Source organism: Gymnoscopelus microlampas, assembly GCF_963454915.1.
Source record: "Gymnoscopelus microlampas genome assembly, chromosome: 15".
Lineage (NCBI taxonomy): Eukaryota > Metazoa > Chordata > Actinopteri > Myctophiformes > Myctophidae > Gymnoscopelus > Gymnoscopelus microlampas.
In genome coordinates, this window is record NC_139952.1 from 22,450,897 (window position 1) to 22,468,835 (window position 17,939).

The following is a 17,939-nucleotide window of genomic DNA, read 5'->3' on the forward strand; positions in this document are numbered from 1 at the left end:
CACAGTGGACTTTTGACATATCTGCTGCCAAACAATCTTTTACAAAAGCACTATTGTATAGATGATACAGGCTTGTTACTTGGTTTCTCTAACTATTTCTTTCCTTTGTCCTGTGTTCCTTGTTTACTAGTTGCTGGCTGTCCTTGGATGGTGGTCTACTTTATGCCTTTGTAGGGCCTGCCGCTGTCATTGTTCTGGTGAGTTTTGATATAGTGTTTCTCCTCGCTGTCAGTCAGCTCAATGGTCGCTATAGGCTCCTATCTCAGGGATTTAGACAGTTATATGTGTTGATCTGTGAGGAGTTTCCTTTGATCTAACACACACACTTCCAACTGTGTATTCATACAGTACATGCATGCACTACACGGATACATAGACACGCACAAGTATGCGGACACGTCAAAATGATAAAGCAAGCACTTCAATATTTGATTTCATCAAAGTCCACAGTGATGAAACAGATTACAGTTCCTTACCACTACCCAGACGCCCTGACAGAATTATCTGTCTAGCCAATCCTCCCACTCAGCTAAGCCATACTTAGCTTTGTGTTATAAGCATGTGTGTGTGTGTGTGTGTGTGTGTGTGTGTGTGTGTGTGTGTGTGTGTGTGTGTGTGTGTGTGTGTGTGTGTGTGTGTGTGTGTGTGTCTGTGTGTGTGTGCTTAACGTTTTGAACACCAGCTAGACACTTCTCTGTGACACACCACAGCGTTTTGAATTCCAATTAAAACACGTCACGGCGTCTAGGCTGTAAACAAAAGGACATCATTTTTGTCACTGTAATACTTTTAGAACGTTGTGTTTATCAATCTGTCAAAAAAAAACTAACAAAAAAAAACTATGTAGAAGAGAAGAGAACAATTATTTGCAAACAAAATCACCGGCTGTTTATGTTTTATTCATGACATTTTCCAATTTCACTATGTTGCGTGTGTGTGTGTGTGTGTGTGTGTGTGTGTGTGTGTGTGTGTGTGTGTGTGTGTGTGTGTGTGTGTGTGTGTGTGTGTGTGTGTGTGTGTGTGTGTGTGTGTGTGTGTGTGTGTGTGTGTGTGTGTGTGTGTGTTCATGCCTTTGTTTCCGTGTATTTGCCTACATGCAAATATACTGTTTCCTGCTCTGATTGTGTGTTTGCTACCGTGGTGTGTTTGAGTGTTTCCATGTATTTGCCCCTGAATTTGTGTGATCTCCCATTGTGTGTGCATGTGTGCATGTGTGTCTGCGTGCCTGCATGTCTGTGTATGTCTGCTAGCACATTAATTTGTTCCCTCGTACAAATACCTTTTGACTGAGCTACTGTAACGGCGGCACAGGGAGAGCTACATCAAAGGCCCACGCATGCGATATGCATGTAGATGGTGCGCCTCCTTCCCCCAGCTGGTTCGTGTCGGTCCCAGGCCCCCGGTGTTGTGGCTAGGGTCTACTCTAACAAACAGCTGTAATGAGAGTGGGGCGTCAGGCAGAGAAACACACAGCTTCCCATAGGACTCGTCTCTAATTAATGAACCTGGCCCTGGGCAAATAGCAGAGCGGGGATGGTGCTGACTCACAGCACTCGATCGGGCCCAGAGTCAGACATGACTAGAATGGCAATGGCTCGCCCCATAGTCTGGCACTCAGTGGGCATGTATCCATACCAGATGTAGACACAAAGAGATGATAGAATACCCAGAGAAAGGACGGGATCGTCAGAGGCGAGGAGAAGAACACTGCCAGAAATTAAATGGAAATGAATCACTTAAAAGGGGGCGATGAAACGCTAGGCTGATTTTGCAGTTTGCTTTCCAGTTCAGATTAAAAACTACAGCAGGGTATAAAACATAAAACATGGCAGGCTGCACACAGACTGACCTTGTAGTACGCCATAATATAAGCAACACAGCTGTAGCTAATAAGTGTGTTAATAGTACACCATGGCTCTGCGCACACCTAAATGTAACACACCCACTGTTCATTTTTATTAGCAGCATCTGCATTGCTTGGCTTTGCCATGGCTGCCATGGCTTTGTATACATGTTCTTTAATCTGCTGGATCTGCTTTTAGCCAGTAAACAAACAACAAAATCAGCCGAGGGTTTCATGCCCTTTTAAGCCCTGTATGGTTTGCTGTACAATGACTATAGTGAACTTGCAGATCTACTAGCTCACAAGCTCGTACAGCTGCTTGTGACCTTGTAGATCTGCTATTTTCACTATTATTTATTTTTATTTCATGTATTTATTCATTCTAGATTTTTCTTTAGGCATTCCAGAGTTAATGTGGTTAATGTACTGTGGGATTAGAAAAGAGAGGACAAATGATTATTCCCTCAGCCATATAGGCTGTGAAAGGTCAATTCTTCTTCCACAGCCTCTTGGAGTTTCTCAAAGGAAATTCAACCGGCCACCTGCACCCTCCAAACTTGAGCCGTATAGCTAGATTTTCCACCACTTATATTATATAAGTGGTAGTTATATATCTTGATTATAGCATTATAACTGGTGATGGTGACAGATTCACGGGAGACACAACTACAACAGATGTTATAATAAATACATAAAACCCCACATTACTTTTTTATCTTTCACATTAAAATTCACAGTTCCATTAAGCCAGTCGTGGGACATGATTGTGTATCTCATAACAAGGACGTGAAACCAAACCAGACCTGAGGTGGTCAGTCATTAAACCTCCTTGATAAAGAGTAACAGCCCGCCGTGGCAACAAATGATAACTAATAATCGCATGCTGCGTCAACACTATCGCCGACAAAGGCTACAAGTTATTTTCAATGGAAGCCAGCAACCTGAAGCAACAATTCAATTACATTTTCAATTACATTTTTATTAAAGTGTCAAATCCCAACAAGTTGTCTCAAGACACTTTAGAGCAGAGACCCGACATTGTCCCACCCTGAGTTACAAAACGACCACGCTTTTGTCACTGCTAGTGTGAACACAGCATCGTTATCATGTACAGCATAGAATTGATTATGCGCTGTTTTTCATGTACATGTTCTCATTTGTAAGTCTAGGTGTGTGGGGGCATTTTACACCTCTGGCTGTCAGTCAGTCAGTCAGTCCGTCGTTTAAAGTCTGCCTGCTGCAATCCGGGTGTCCAAATGGGAGTGTAACTCTGTAACAGGTCCATTTGGTTCCGTTTGTACACTCTCAGAGTTATGGGGGTGCTACGCTAAATGGAACAGAGCCTTCTATGATGTAAAGTAAAGAAGGGGCACAATTTATTTCCAATATGGCTGCTGTGCATAGAGCCTATTTCTTCGCTGTAAATGGCTATGCCGTGTTGTAGACCCGCTATTTTCACAGAATGTTTGCCCCAGAATAAGGACACTAGTGTTCAAGTGATTGATTGATTGACATTTTTATTAGGCAAAAAGAATGTAAAACATCACAGTTACATTTATAATACTGTTGTCTAAAAGGTCCGTCCAAAAGTCCTTGCTGACTTGTTTCTGTTGGGGTCCTTGGTATAAACAAATATGGTAAAACATACAACATCCTGCTGGGACGGATATTAATCTTCACCTCAAGAGCTTGTGACTAAATAACTACATTGGATCCATGGGAACTCAGGTTCTTTTTTCAATTTCCTGACCACCAGCTTATCGGCCGGCCATTATATTATGAAGCGCTGCATGGTGGTTGATACAGTATGATTTCATATATTTCACAGTCATTTGGTAATGACGAGCCGAATGGGAGGACAAGGGAGAGAGAGAGAGAGAGAGAGTGAAAGGTTAGAGTAAAGGGGAAAGACCATGGGAGAGCATACAAAATGAGGATTATAAAGGGACATGTCATCCGGGTAGAAAATCCGCCAGATGGGCAGTGTTTCCCGAATAGAAAATATGCGGCTGTGCCAAATCTGGGCTCAGCTAATAGAGTGTGTGTGTGTGTGTGTGTGTGTGTGTGTGTGTGTGTGTGTGTGTGTGTGTGTGTGTGTGTGTGTGTGTGTGTGTGTGTGTGTGTGTGTGTGTGTGTGTGTGTGTGTGTGTGTGTGTGTGTGTGTGTGTGTGTGTGTGTGTGTGTCTACCACTGGGTCAGTATGCCCGTAGATGTTTGTCAGACTTAGCCGTCATGGAGGCAGGGTGAGAAGAAGATCATTGGTTATTCAAGGCACTGAACAGTTGCCAACATCAGAATGGAGTTCTGCAGTGGTGTTCATTGGAGTGAACTGTTCACAGGATTGCAGAGAAAAGTGTATCACCATCAGTGTATGTATTAATCAGTGCTAGCCTGGGACCAGACGAATCTGCGAGTGCAAAACAAAATTGCACTCTGCGATTTGGGTCTGGCACCGCTCCATAAAGAATCCATTTCCTGTTCCAGAAGACGTGGGGCACCAATCAGGGCCCAGTATTCGGATATGGGCGACTGTAATTGGTAGTTGGTTGTAGGTCTAACCAATTGCGTCGAGGGACATTGTTTTGATCCCGCCCCTTGGGAAACAAAACGTCCTCATGGAAGCACCAGACTCATATCCACGCAGTGATACAGTCTAGCTACGCCAGGCTAAATCAGTGCATCTGTTTGACTCCTTAAATCATATTTTTTAAGAAACAATTAACTCTTTCTTCTCTCTCTCTCTCTCTCTCTCTCTCTCTCTCTCTCTCTCTCTCTCTCTCTCTCTCTCTCTCTCTCTCTCTCTCTCTCTCTCTCTAGGTGAACATGCTCATTGGAATAGTGGTTTTTAATAAACTCATGTCCCGAGATGGCATCTCAGACAAGTCCAAGAAACAGCGGGCAGGGTAAGTTAACCTCCGCCAACGCACCACCACAAACATACACACACACACACACACACACACACACACACACACACACACACACACACACACACACACACACACACACACACACACACACACACACACACACACACACACACACACACACACACACACACACACACACAAAATGCACACTGAGTATTGACCTAAACCCACGCAACTGTCAATTCTGACACTCCCCCGCTTCATTAGGTGAAATTTAACCTATGACAGACCAAAAAACGGAGACTTCGTCGCCATGGTTACCAAGTCATGTGTTTGTCAAGGAGCTGTTGCACAACACAGACTCGCGCCTACCAAAATATGATAAAAACAACTACTTTGAAGGCATTCAACAAACACCAGCCAGTTAGGCAAGGAAATTATTTAGACGCCGTTGCTGTTGCGTCTGTTTAACGGAAACACTTCGCTCCTCTGAAAACTCACTGGCAGGTGGCAAGGTGATTGCATATCAGTGAACACCGCATGACACATTATACTAATTTGATTCCGCTAAATTATTATTTATTTTCAGATTGCACACAACCAGTGGTGTAAAGTAGCTGAGTACATTTACTCAAGTACTGTACTCAAGTACACTTTTGAGGATTTTTTACTTTACTGGAGTGTATTCAATTTTCTGTACTTTTACTTCTACTCCACTACATCTCCGAGGCAAATATTGTACTTTTACTCCACTACAATTATTTGAAAACTTTAGTTACTAGTTTCTTTGTAGATTTTGATTATTATTACAAAACATACAGTAACCACTTCAGCCCAGTCCTATATACATTTGAAAATAGCCGATCTACAAGCTCACAATGCGTCGCGATGCGACGCATTGTGAGCTTGTAGATCTGCTATTTTCAAAAGATTTTTTATACATTGGAAAACTTGAAATGGGACATTCTGCATAATGAGTGCTTTTACTTAAGTACATTTTGAATTCCGGACTTTTACTTACTTTTTAACAGAGTATTTCTATAATGCAGTATTGATACCTTTACTCAAGTAAAACATTTGAGTACTTTTTCCACCACTGCACACAAGCAAGTGTACGGATATTCACGCGTATACACAAAAATAACACACGCACACAGTTATGGATATTGTACAGTACAGCGCATGCAGGCTCTCATACCCGTGCACGCCACTGAATTTCTAATTCCATCTGTGGTGGTTTATCATCCTTACTAATCCAATGAGTGCAGATATCTGCAGCCTCCAGCCATATCTATGTTTCCAGTTCCATACACATCAGTTTAATCTTCTCTCTTTTTTCCCCCCCTCCCCTCTCTCTTTCTCTCCTCACATTCTCTCCATTGTCAGCCGCTCAGACAAATTAAAATCAGTGCCTCTTTGCAGCAGCTCCAAGGGGTTAACAATAGAGACGGGCTCTCCAGGGGGTTTGATTAGCTTTTACCCCAGTGATGCAATCGAGATTAAGAAAATTAATATGGACAAACACGTTTACACGTGCACACATGCAGGGTATGTGCACGCACGCACGCACGCACACACACACACACCTTTCCACATTCACACTTTCAGACAGTGGTGGAGGAAGTACTCATATTTGTTACATAACCACTTAAACCCTATGCTTGGTACCGGAGTCCCTCAGGGCTCTATACTAGTTACTAGGGATGTTCGATATTGACTTTTTTTTTACCGATAACCGATATACCGATAATATGTCCAACTCCTAATTTCCGATACCGATATCAACCGATACCGATATATGCGGGCTTTTTCCCCAAAAGTCAACTAATTGTCAGGTAACAAAATCTCTAGTAAAATAAAATAGCTATAATATCAATATAATATCTAATAAATCTAATATAATACAGTGATGTTGTTTTTCATTAAAGTGAGTCCCAGGACTCACTGGAGGTCATTTGATTGAGCCCCACTAATCTTAGATTAGATGTTGGCCTATTTGACAGTTTAGAAGCATAATAATTGCTTTGATGCCTATAACATTAACGAGCGTCAACGAGCGTCAGATGGACACAGACACACACGCCTGCCCTCTGCAGTGCTCTAATTTGAAAGTGACTGGAGTCCGTCTCATTTCTCTGCAAAAGCCCTTGAATATGATGGAATATGATTAAGGATTACTGTGATTGTGGTAAGCTCACATCACACACACCATACAGTAAGAACTCCTGTAACTTATATTTAAAAAGAAACCATACCGATATTTTCCGATATCGAATTTTCATGCTTTCATTTAACTTGAGTAAAAGCGCAAAAAGTATTTGCATCGATATATACTTGGAGCACCAAATGTAAAAGTACTAATTATGCAGAATGGCCCATTTCACAATCATATTATTGGATTGTAATTACTAATGCATTAATGTGTTCATCATCTTAATGTTGCAGCTGGTAAAGATGGGGGCCGATTTTAATTACTTTATGTGCTGCTGGCTAACTTACCCTATAATGTATAAATTAAGATGTAAATGATTGTGTTAATTAATGTGTAAATTGTGATGTATTACATCATATATTATCAGTTAATGTGTATGTGTTGCATTAATAATCTAAATATGCATAGTAACTAGCAACTAAAGCTGTAGTGAAGTGAAAAGTACTGCATTTAGGGCAGAGTAGAACAGTGGTTCTCAAACTTCTTTATTTTGAAAGACCCCCCCATAACTCTGAGAGCGTACAAAGGGAATCAAATGGACTCGTAAGGGTCCATTTTGATTCCTTTTGAACGCTCTCAGAGTTACAAACCTATAAGGGTCTATTTGTAACCCCCACAAGGAACCTTGAGGGTCCCTGGACTCGAACCACTGGAGTAGAGTATGTATTTAAAAAAAAATAATAATACTCAAAGTAAAAGTAAAGTACCTAGTTACTTTCCACCACTGCACAGTAGTAGTATATAGTGTTACTAAGTGGACGGGCTGTCGTTAGCGTAATGTATTTCCTTATGAAGCCATGGGGACATGGCTGGCACAAAGGCAATGAGCTGTGATGGGATGCTAATGTAGCATAGTCCACGCACGGCCCCATCACTCTCTCTGCTCCTTCAGCACACACTCAGACACACACACACACACACTCACGCATTGTTCCATTTGACTCCAAGCACCCAGCTGTAAGTAAACAGACAAAGAATAGGCTGTTCTCTACTTACAACCTGATAAGGCTTCTCTGCACACAGAGAAATATCCAGATAGCTTACGCAGCTTCTAAAGAGCTGCCTATTATTCAACCTCACTATCTCTCTCTCTCTCTCTCTCTCTCTCTCTCTCTCTCTCTCTCTCTCTCTCTCTCTCTCTCTCTCTCCTCTCTCTCCTCTCTCTCTCTCTCTCTCTCTCTCTCTCTCTCACACTCACACTCACAGACACGGACAAACAATGGACTTTTGTGTATGGCAGCTCATCATTCCCTTAATGCTGTCTGTTGCTAGGTTAAATCTGTGTAGTGTATAAGGTCTATAACAATTCAACCACTACAATGATACTGACACACACACACGCGCGCGCGCACACATACACACACTACGTGTCATTATGCACTGTTATTGAATAGAGAAAATAGACGATCTAGAAGCTCCCAATGCATCGTAATGTGACGCGTGGTGAGCTTGTTGATCTGCTATTTTAGATTTTTTTGGTGTTCACTTATAACGACATGCCAAAAAATAGGGATGCCAGGTTGAAAGTGATTAAAAGACACTAACTCCTTTGTAACGTTGCAAATGTCTTGTCTCTCTCTTTCAGTCTCTTTTTGCTCTGATTCAGTCTGTATTCTGTTTTCATCGATGCCGCTTTATGAGATCTGCTTTTTAATTTGGCTTTCTTTCTTTTTCTCCCTTTTCTTTTCCCCCCCTTTCCTCTCTCTTTTTTATGTTTCAATTATTTTTTTGTTTTTGTTTCAAATTTCCCACCTGTCCATTTTCCACATCATTTGTACAACTCTACATCCTTGGCCCTTACCCAACCATATATTTGTATGTGCGTGAATATGCGTACTTGTGTGCGTGGTGTGTGGTATATATATATGTGTGTATATATATATATGTGTGCGTGTGTGCGTGTGTGTGTGTGTGTGTGTGTGTGTGTGTGTGTGTGTGTGTGTGTGTGTGTGTGTGTGTGTGTGTGCGTGTGCGTGTGTGTGCGTCCTGAAGTGTCCCCGTGGAGGCTCGTAGCCGGCTGCTCCTGAAATGCTCCAAGTGTGGCGTCATCTCAAGCAGTGCTTTGCCCAGCGCTACTGCTGCCAGCGCCATGTTAGTCCATCTCCATCTCTCTCTTTCTCTACCCCTCCCTCTCTCTCTCTCTCTCTCTCTCTCTCTCTCTCTCTCTCTCTCCATATTTCAATGAACCTTTTTCTTTAGCTATCTTGCATGCTCTATCCTTTAATCTTTCGATCCCACTTTGCTTGCTTGATTGCTCTCTCTGTTTCTCTTTACATCCTTTGACCTCTCTCTTTCTCTCACTGTCTTCATTGCTCTCTCTCACTCCTTCTATCACCTTCTCTCTCTTGCTTTCCACGTGTTGATGTGGACTGATGTGTTGGTTTGTTATGACAGTCAGAGATTTTCAAATAAAAAAGAATATAGAAATATAGAAATATAGAAAGAAAGAAAGAAAGAAAGCTCCATTCCTCCATGCATTGTTATGATTGAATGTTCAAGTTGGGCAATATTGTTCTCATGTATGCATACATCCCAGACCTGGGTTAAATTGCATTTATTTGAATAATTATTAGCAGCGGAAGGGTTTAATGGATTAGGATTATTATTCAATCTCAACCATTTCTGCAGCGTTCTCATTTGTGCCACATTCTCCCAAATGGTCTATTATCATAAAAGCACATTTACATTTTACATTTACAATTCTGGCATTTAGTGGAGACAATTACCCAGTGCACCTTGCAACAAGGACATGTTTCCCTGCATAGCTCACCTACAGTACATTGGGAAACATCCAACATTAAGAAAAGTCAAGGCCAAATCCGTAGTTCCCGGAAAATGTTAATTCGGTAATAAAGTATCGCGTTATAGGAGTGTGCGAGTATAAGAGAGACCATGGTGGAGGGGTTGATTTAGGGTGGATGGAATGTGAGGAAAGGAGATGGATTTTCAGAACTTTAGAAAGGTTTTGTATTTAAAAAAAATGACATCTCACGATTTGTTCATGAAGGTTATGTTAGTCACGTAAAATAGAATGTAATATTATGGGCAGATGAATCAATAAGTGCAGAAATATACGCCCCCACCCAAAAAATAATGATACTTTAAAATTGACTCAGTGTAGTCAATATTATACACCTACTTCATTTACACAGCAGCAACCATCTTTTTGGTAACTAAGGGTGACATTTGCATTTAAATCAGCACATTGATTGACAGTCAATCACAGGTTTCGTGTCAAAGTAGGAGGGTTATCTAGTTATAACTCTGGAATGGAAAATGGATCCTGCCTGTGAAAAATCAGTCACAGTATATCATTATGCATGTCCACAGGCATATTTGTAGATGAACAGAGAATGTCTTCAATTTTCTTCCTTTTATTTTATTTTTGTCTCTTGCCACTGCACAAGTAATCCTAACTATTGTGCTACCATTAGCCATAGATATGTGCTATTAGTATCTGTAACCTGAATGATGTAAGGAACACGTACATATTTGTGAAAGGAATACAGCAAATTGGAATTCTTGACATAAAACAAGAATTTTGCGACTTTCTGAGGTTTCACAACAACGTCTGCCTCATAGTGGAATGAGCTGTCAAGGGCTTTCCTATTCATGATGCCAGCTGTTTAATCTATAAGTCATGCTGTACCATGTGTTTTTGCCAGCCTTGTTTTTAGGGCCCTAATGGTTTTACTGACAAGGCATTTGATCAGCTGAATTATGTGTTAAAATCCTTCTCTTCTGTAAACATGTGCCAAAACAAATTTATTTTGGTACATTTTCACTTTAATTCAACATGAACCCCAAGTACAGCCACGTATTGGATATTGGATTAGCTACTGTAGATGTCCTAGCATGCTTTCCCCATATTTTCATTGGTTCCTCATCGGTTGCTGTGAAATAAGGCCAAGTTGCATAGAAATATGAACATAACTACAACTTGCCAGCTAAACCAATATTGCCAGCACATTTTCATGAAGCCAAATAGGCGTATATGTGCCAAAAAATACCAATAAAATAAGCAATGATATGCAAAGTTAATCGTCACTTCAGACTCCTACCTTGCACAAGTATACTTGAAAATGGAATGTTTGGTATCTAAATGGCGCAGCTGTCTTTCCATCAGGCCTATTATTTATTGAAGTGCCGTTACTGAACTGGTTTAAGTACCACCTTACCATCACTTCTGCCATGTTGAGTAGATGTCTGGCAGCATTTAAAACAAATATATGCGATATCTCCTTTTCCTTAGAATTGTAGAACCTTCATTTTATGGTGAGGGCGGCCAGGTCGTTTGGATGAAAAAGCCTGGTCCATGGGTTACAAGTTGGAAACGTTTCCAACCACGTCCCTGGATAGCCCTTTTTTTTCTGAATCTCATTATAGGTTTTGCATTTGCTTGTTAAATGCACCACCCCGCATTATGCAACCTCTCTGTTCTCAGTCGTAGCGTCGCACGGGGAGGTTATTTTTGAGGGTAATGAGATGAAAATGCTCTCCATGCAGCCACACAGCTCCTATCAGTATCACTTCATTTTAAACTTTACGGGATCACAAGGGGGTTTCTCAGACAGTCAGCTCGACTTTCTGTGCTTCTTCGCATCCACCTTGCGCATTCCCCAGTAACAACACATTTAAAAAAGAAGGTATAGGCACCATACTTGTACACAGTAGCAGTTATTGCTCAACATGATGGAATATTACCATAGGCGGAGATGTTGTTCAATGCTGCATTATTTACCACCTTCCACTGTTTGTACTGTAGGTTCTAGTACAATCTGAACCTCCACATGCCGTTGACAGTCACAAAGTCATAAGCCATCAATGTGTGTAACACCTGCGTCGAAGATAACCAAACATAATTACATAATACACAAGGCAGTAAAGATAATATAGGTGCTTTGAGTTTTTTTGTAATGTTACCCTAAACGTAAACTAATATTTCCAGATGTATTCATTATGTAAGCCATAATGAACAACATGGAATCGAATAGATGACAGACTAGGCTAATTTTTAGCATTTAGCACACCGCATTTCCTGCTTGTAAGAGACATAAGAGACTCAATGGAGGGAACTTCACGAACCCTCCATTGAGTCTCTTATGTCAGAAAATGTGGTGCTGTGTACCACGTTATCCGCTGGGGTTATTGCGCTGCGAAGTGTTTTTTTTATTATCTTTTTCTTGTTTTACTTTATTTAGCCAGGTGTTTATTTTCAGCCACGCCCTGCACACATAGACACACACTGAGACACACACTGACACAGAGCTGACACAAAGCGACATATCGAGTAGCGTGTTCAGGTTTCAGTATTACCCAGCATTGGCCGGATATTGCGTGAGTGCAATAGGCTCCCTCTCCCTCCCCATCTCATTCTCCCTCCCGCCCTCTCTCCTGCATGCTCCCATTCCCTCCCCCTCCTCTCTCCTGTCTATCTCTCCCTCGTTTTCCCTCTCCCACCCTCCCCATCTCCCTTTCTCTCTCCCTCTCTTTCTCTCTAACTGTATTATAACATACAGTTTAATATTATTAAACCGTTTAATATTATTAAACTATATGATTATATGAAATATTTGAAACGATTCATTTCTGCCTTTTGGGGAAAATGAAATGCACTCTTCCTAAAACTATCCATTATATAGACACATATTTGTACACATTAATTATAAGTATACATTTATTATTTAAATATCTGTTTTTAATTGCCATGCAAGCTATGCGATTCGTTTATTTGCAATGACATGAGCTGTGTTGTGTGTTGGTTGGGAAACATTCTTTATACGGGGGGAAAACCACAATGTGAGACGGGAGTCATAATCGTTATTCTTGTATTCATACATGGCCCTCAGCCATAATAGTTATGAAAGGATGTGCATGCATACTCTATGTCTCCATGTAATTAGACTGCACTGTCTATCAGAGTGATGCTCACACAGCATGAAGAGCGGAAATTGGCGTCTGACTTCAGCATGTGCTACACACACACACACACACACACACACACGCGCGCGCGCACACGCACACACACCTCAGAAGCCCCATATCAGTAATTTCCAGTCTAGCCTCCCTATAGGTCGTGCCTCTGTCTATCAACTCAAAGTTTGTCGGGCGTGCGTTGAACATGTGCCGTATAATTGTGAGCGGTTGTCAAAGTTGTAGATAGACACTCACGTCGTCCGCATACAGGGGATTTCACATGGACCTGCTTCTGCCTGTCATCCTCAGCGTGCTCACCGCTTATAGCTCGCGTGTGAGAGTGTGTGTGTGTGTGTGTGTGTGAGAGGAATGAAACATGTGTAATCTGGTTTGAGATTGAATCCCCCATTCCTTTCCTTCCCTTCTCTCCCTTCCTCCCTCCCTCCATCTTCTCTTTTCTCTACTCCGCCTCTCTCTCTCTATCTCTCTCTCTCTCAGGGCCTCTCTGTGGAGTTCCTGTGTGGTTCTCCCTCTCTTGGCGTTGACCTGGATGTCAGCGGTGTTGGCCATTACCGACCGACGCTCCACACTCTTCCAGGTGCCGCCCCGCTCTCTCCACCTCACACACCACAACGTGCACACATCAGCAAAAAAACAGAGACTCCCATAGAACCGTTTGGCCATTAAAACAAATGGATTCGCTGGTTAAATGCTCCATACTGTACTTACTTCCTTTTTTCAACTTTGGGCAGTTTCTCTGCAAACAAAGTTTATTTGTATACAGTTGCACATTTCAACAACAAAGGCAATTCAAAGTGCTTTACACAAAACATTAAGAGCATTAAGAGAGAGTGCAAAAGAAACACATTATAAAAGGACATTTGAATACGATTGAAAATAGTTATTAAAAAAAGTTAAGAGAATAGAAAATAACAATAAGCTGAGATGAAACAGATAAAAAGTATGAGAATAAAATTACAGTGCTGCACAAGAGATGAATCAATAACCTCAATAAAAGGCAATGGCAAACAGAAAAGTTTTCAGCTTTGATTGAAAAGAACTGAGAGTTGCAGCAGACCTGCATTTTTTCTGGTAGTTTGTCATAGCTACGTGGTGCGTTAAAAACTGAACTAACATTAGTTAGTTTTGACTCTGGGTTCAGAGTGTATTGTTGTGTTGCTTTGTAAACCAACGGCGGTATTTTTAAACCAAATTATTTGACAGACAGGAAGCCAGAAGGACAAAATAGCTAACTCAAAGTTATCCATTCTCTCTCTCCCCAAGGTACAAAGAAATGTATTGTTGTTGCTCTATAAACCAACAGCAGTGTTTTGAAACCAATTCTTTGACAGACAGGAAGCCAGAAGGACAAAATAGCTAACTCAATGTTATCCATTCTCTCTCCCCCCAAGGTCCTCTTTGCCGTCTTTGACTCTGTCCAAGGTTTTGTCATCATCACCGTCCATTGCGCCATGCGCCGAGAGGTGAGTCTTAATAACTTGTATCTCCCTTATACTCCCCCTCCGTCGCCTTGTGGTGGAAAAAGTACTCACATGTTTTACTTTAGTAAAAGTATCAATACTGCAATGTAGAAATACTCTGTTACAAGTAAAAGTCCGGTAAAAGTACAAAAGTATTGGTATCAAGATGTACTTAAAGTACCAAAACAAATGTCCCGTTTTCAAATGTATACAAAGCTTTTGAAAATAGACGATCTACAAGCTCACAATGCGTCGCATCGCAACGCATTGTGAGCTTGTAAGATCGGCAGAAATGTATATGGGCTGAAGTGGTACTGTATGTTTTGTAATAACAATCAAAATCTACAAAGTAATTAGTAACAAGTTTTCATATAACTTTTCAAAAAAAGTATTGGAAAATGGAAATACTCAAGTAAAGTACAAATACCTCAAAATTGTAGTTAAGTAAAGTACTTAAGCAAATGTACTTAGTTACTTTCCACCACTGCTGACACGTCGCCTGTCTCAGTGAGGAGGCACTCCTTAGAGTCGTCTGCCTGAACTTGATCTACTCACTCACTTTATTTGTGGCTATAAGCTGATCGTGTGGCGTCCACACGGATTTCCTGTGCCAACGTATACATAATCCCAGCATGAGATGACCTTTACGACCCGTCCTTTCACCAGCAGGTGGCATGAATCTTCACAAAATGTCATGCTCACTTACCAGGTCATTTTGAAGCCATGTCAGAATGGGAAAGGATCAAGACATGGGGGAGGGGTTACCCGCCAGTATCTATGGATGATGTTGATGTCCTGCTTTGGTATAATGCAATGTGATTGTGCAGAATTGTCCAGCTGATCTGGGATCATTTTAAAGAGATTAGTGTGGCGCCCTATGGAATAAGACCATAAACCCCTATCTAATGCCCCCTGATCTAAAGTTCAGTTCCCCCTGGGAAAGCAGCACTTTATTATAATTATTATTATTATTATTATTATTATTATTGCTATTCTTAAAATGATTGTTTAGATGTATAGAGAGTATAGAGAGAGGAAAGCAGGGATGACATTGTAGATATATGTTTGTCGTTCTTACTTGTGCTCAAGTCTTATTTATTATTTCAGAAATATACAATCAATAGGCTTCTATCGTCTATCAGGAAAATTTGCTTTAACACTTCCACCGCCAGAGGTTAATCTCATAATGTACTCACCAGTGCAAAGGTTTTATTGTTGTTTTTTGTTTTTTGTTTTTTTCACGTCGCCATAGACCTTGTTAAAATCCGTAAGATTGAGCTGTGCACTGTTTGTATCCATCGCGGACATCTGCCTGGTTCGAGCAGTGAAGACCACGTGTCAAACGGGGCATCCATGTTGTAGTTAGAACGGTTTATGTTAAACAGTGATCACAGAGGAGAAAAAACTACAAGGAGAAAATGGAGTTTTAGTGTGCGCTTTAGAATGGAGGCCGACGGGATCGGCAAAACCGGATCGCAAATAGTTCCGTTTCCGGTGGTGTTACACTGAAATGGTCCGTGTCGAAAATTGAAAAAAGTTTTTTTTTTTTTTGAAAAAAAGGAAAAAGCACCCGGACCGTAGGGCTACGGTCTCGGCGCTTAACAGTTGGATTTAATGGACCGTAGGACTACGTTCTTGGCGGTTAATGTTGCAACGGTGCAATTTCAAACCATGACACACTTATGTGGTCAGTCTTGCCAATATCAACATGGTCACACACACACGTAACGTACATGCATGTCCGCGCACAAAGGTGCACACACACACACACACACACACACACACACACACACACACACACACACACACACACACACACACACACACACACACACACACACACACACACACACACGGTTCTCACACTCCGAGAGAGCATGAGTAAAAACCTCACTCCCACATGCCACAATTAGAGGTTTTATTACAGGATCATCCATTTCACATCATCTGTAAATGCATCCTCTTTAGCTGGCACTATCCAGGCCCCCCCTCCCTCCCTCCCTCCCTGCCTACATCCTAAAGATTGGTTATGATTACCGGCTACACTTTATATCGTAAAGTGAATTTTCTAAATGCTTGGAATGCTTAGCCATGTTAAATCAATATCACAAAGGAGGAGGGATCAACGTAAAGTAAATCCAGGAATTATTTTAGTTAATGTATGAAAATCCCCCCCTGCCATAGACCAAGTGTAATCCCTCGTAGCTTTGGCAGAGCAGGCAAAAAAAAAGAGAGAGAGCGGCACAGAGAGCGAGGAGAAGAGATTGCAGGAAAAAAAGAGCAAATAAGAGAGAGCGGGAGAGAGGAGAGAGAACAGATGAAGACAAATGAGGAGTGACGGTGTAAAATGGGCGAAACAATACAGAACAAAAGGCCTCTAGTTGCGTACGGTAAACACCGGAGTGGAGTGCATGCAGTTAAGTGTGTTTCTGCGTGCCTTCGCAGTATGAAACGCTGTATCCAGAGCATTTGAAGGCGTTGTGATGGGAAATGAAAAGGACTGTGGTGTCTCAGGCATCCCTGCTGAGATCTGTGGAGGAGAAGCTAGTGAGCGAGCAAGAGAACGAAACATGCTCAGCGGCAAGGGGTGTCGTGATTAGTCGGGAATGGGTAGGAAATAAACGACAGATATGGTCTATACCAGGAGGGAGGAGAGAGATAAACCCAGAGAGACAAAAGATGGACACAGGATGGAACTTGTGATTAATGGAGAGAGAGAGAGAGAGAGAGAGAGAGAGAGAGAGAGAGGGGCAGAGAGAGTGGTGTAAAGTAACTAAGTATGTTTACTTAAGTGCTGTACTTAAAGCCGTACTTGGAAAGTAAAAAAAAAACTATTTTTTGCAACCTCTGCTGGTCACTACCGTCATTGCAGGTATTTAGCGGAGTTCTGCATTACCCATAATTCCATTTGTTATCACCGGAAGGCAGAAGCTTTTCAAAAAGTGTTCTTTTTGTTGTTTTATACTATCTGCGGATCGTTCCTCTTAGCGAGTGGAGCTTTACGGTGCGTTTTAACAGTGGGTGATCAGGATAGTATTTTCCGGAAGTGCATTATATGTCTATGAGAGCCGGCAACTACTGGCGATAGGGCGAAGTGGGCGGGGGGCGATGAAAGATGGATTTTCTTTATCTTTTGGACGATGTTGCCCGGCGATCGCCCGAGAGTCGCCCGCTGTTAAAACGTACTGTGAGTTACCGTGAGCTGTGTTTTCTTTTGCTGTTGTTTTTCCAATATTCAAATCCTATAATGCCATAAAAACAGCGTGATATTCCTTTTTGTTACTAGCGCGGTAGTTCCGGGACAAACAGGAAACCGGTGCATTTCTGTTTCCGTTTTCCGGCCGGATGACGTCATTTTCACGGGAAAGACGCCCCTGTCCACTTTCAATAGAAAATATGTTTATAAAAGGCTTTCGGGGGTGAAATTCATGGAATGGGTGTTGTGAAATATTTGCCACTCACAAAAAATATACAATTTAACTTTCCAATGTTTTCTAGTGTTTCCAATTTTCAGTACTTTTATATCTACTCCACTACATCTCAGAGGCAAATATTGTACTTTTACTCCACTACAATTATATGAAAACTTTAGTTTCTAGTTGCTTTGCAGATCTAAA

The 17,939-nt window shown here is 41.5% G+C and overlaps 1 protein-coding gene across 1 annotated transcript in view; it reads left to right on the top strand.

Moving 5' to 3' along the window:
• The window catches only part of adgrb2 (adhesion G protein-coupled receptor B2), a gene marked incomplete at its 5' end in the record, with an annotated part of 273,288 nt that overhangs the window by 221,321 nt on the left and 34,028 nt on the right, over nucleotides 1-17,939 (top strand). The window contains 5 exons of the mRNA XM_084080191.1: nucleotides 131-197; nucleotides 4,661-4,746; nucleotides 8,918-9,016; nucleotides 13,340-13,439; nucleotides 14,254-14,325. Of these exons, the coding sequence (XP_083936317.1) occupies nucleotides 131-197; nucleotides 4,661-4,746; nucleotides 8,918-9,016; nucleotides 13,340-13,439; nucleotides 14,254-14,325 (424 nt within the window). The remainder of the gene's footprint in view (nucleotides 1-130; nucleotides 198-4,660; nucleotides 4,747-8,917; nucleotides 9,017-13,339; nucleotides 13,440-14,253; nucleotides 14,326-17,939) is intronic.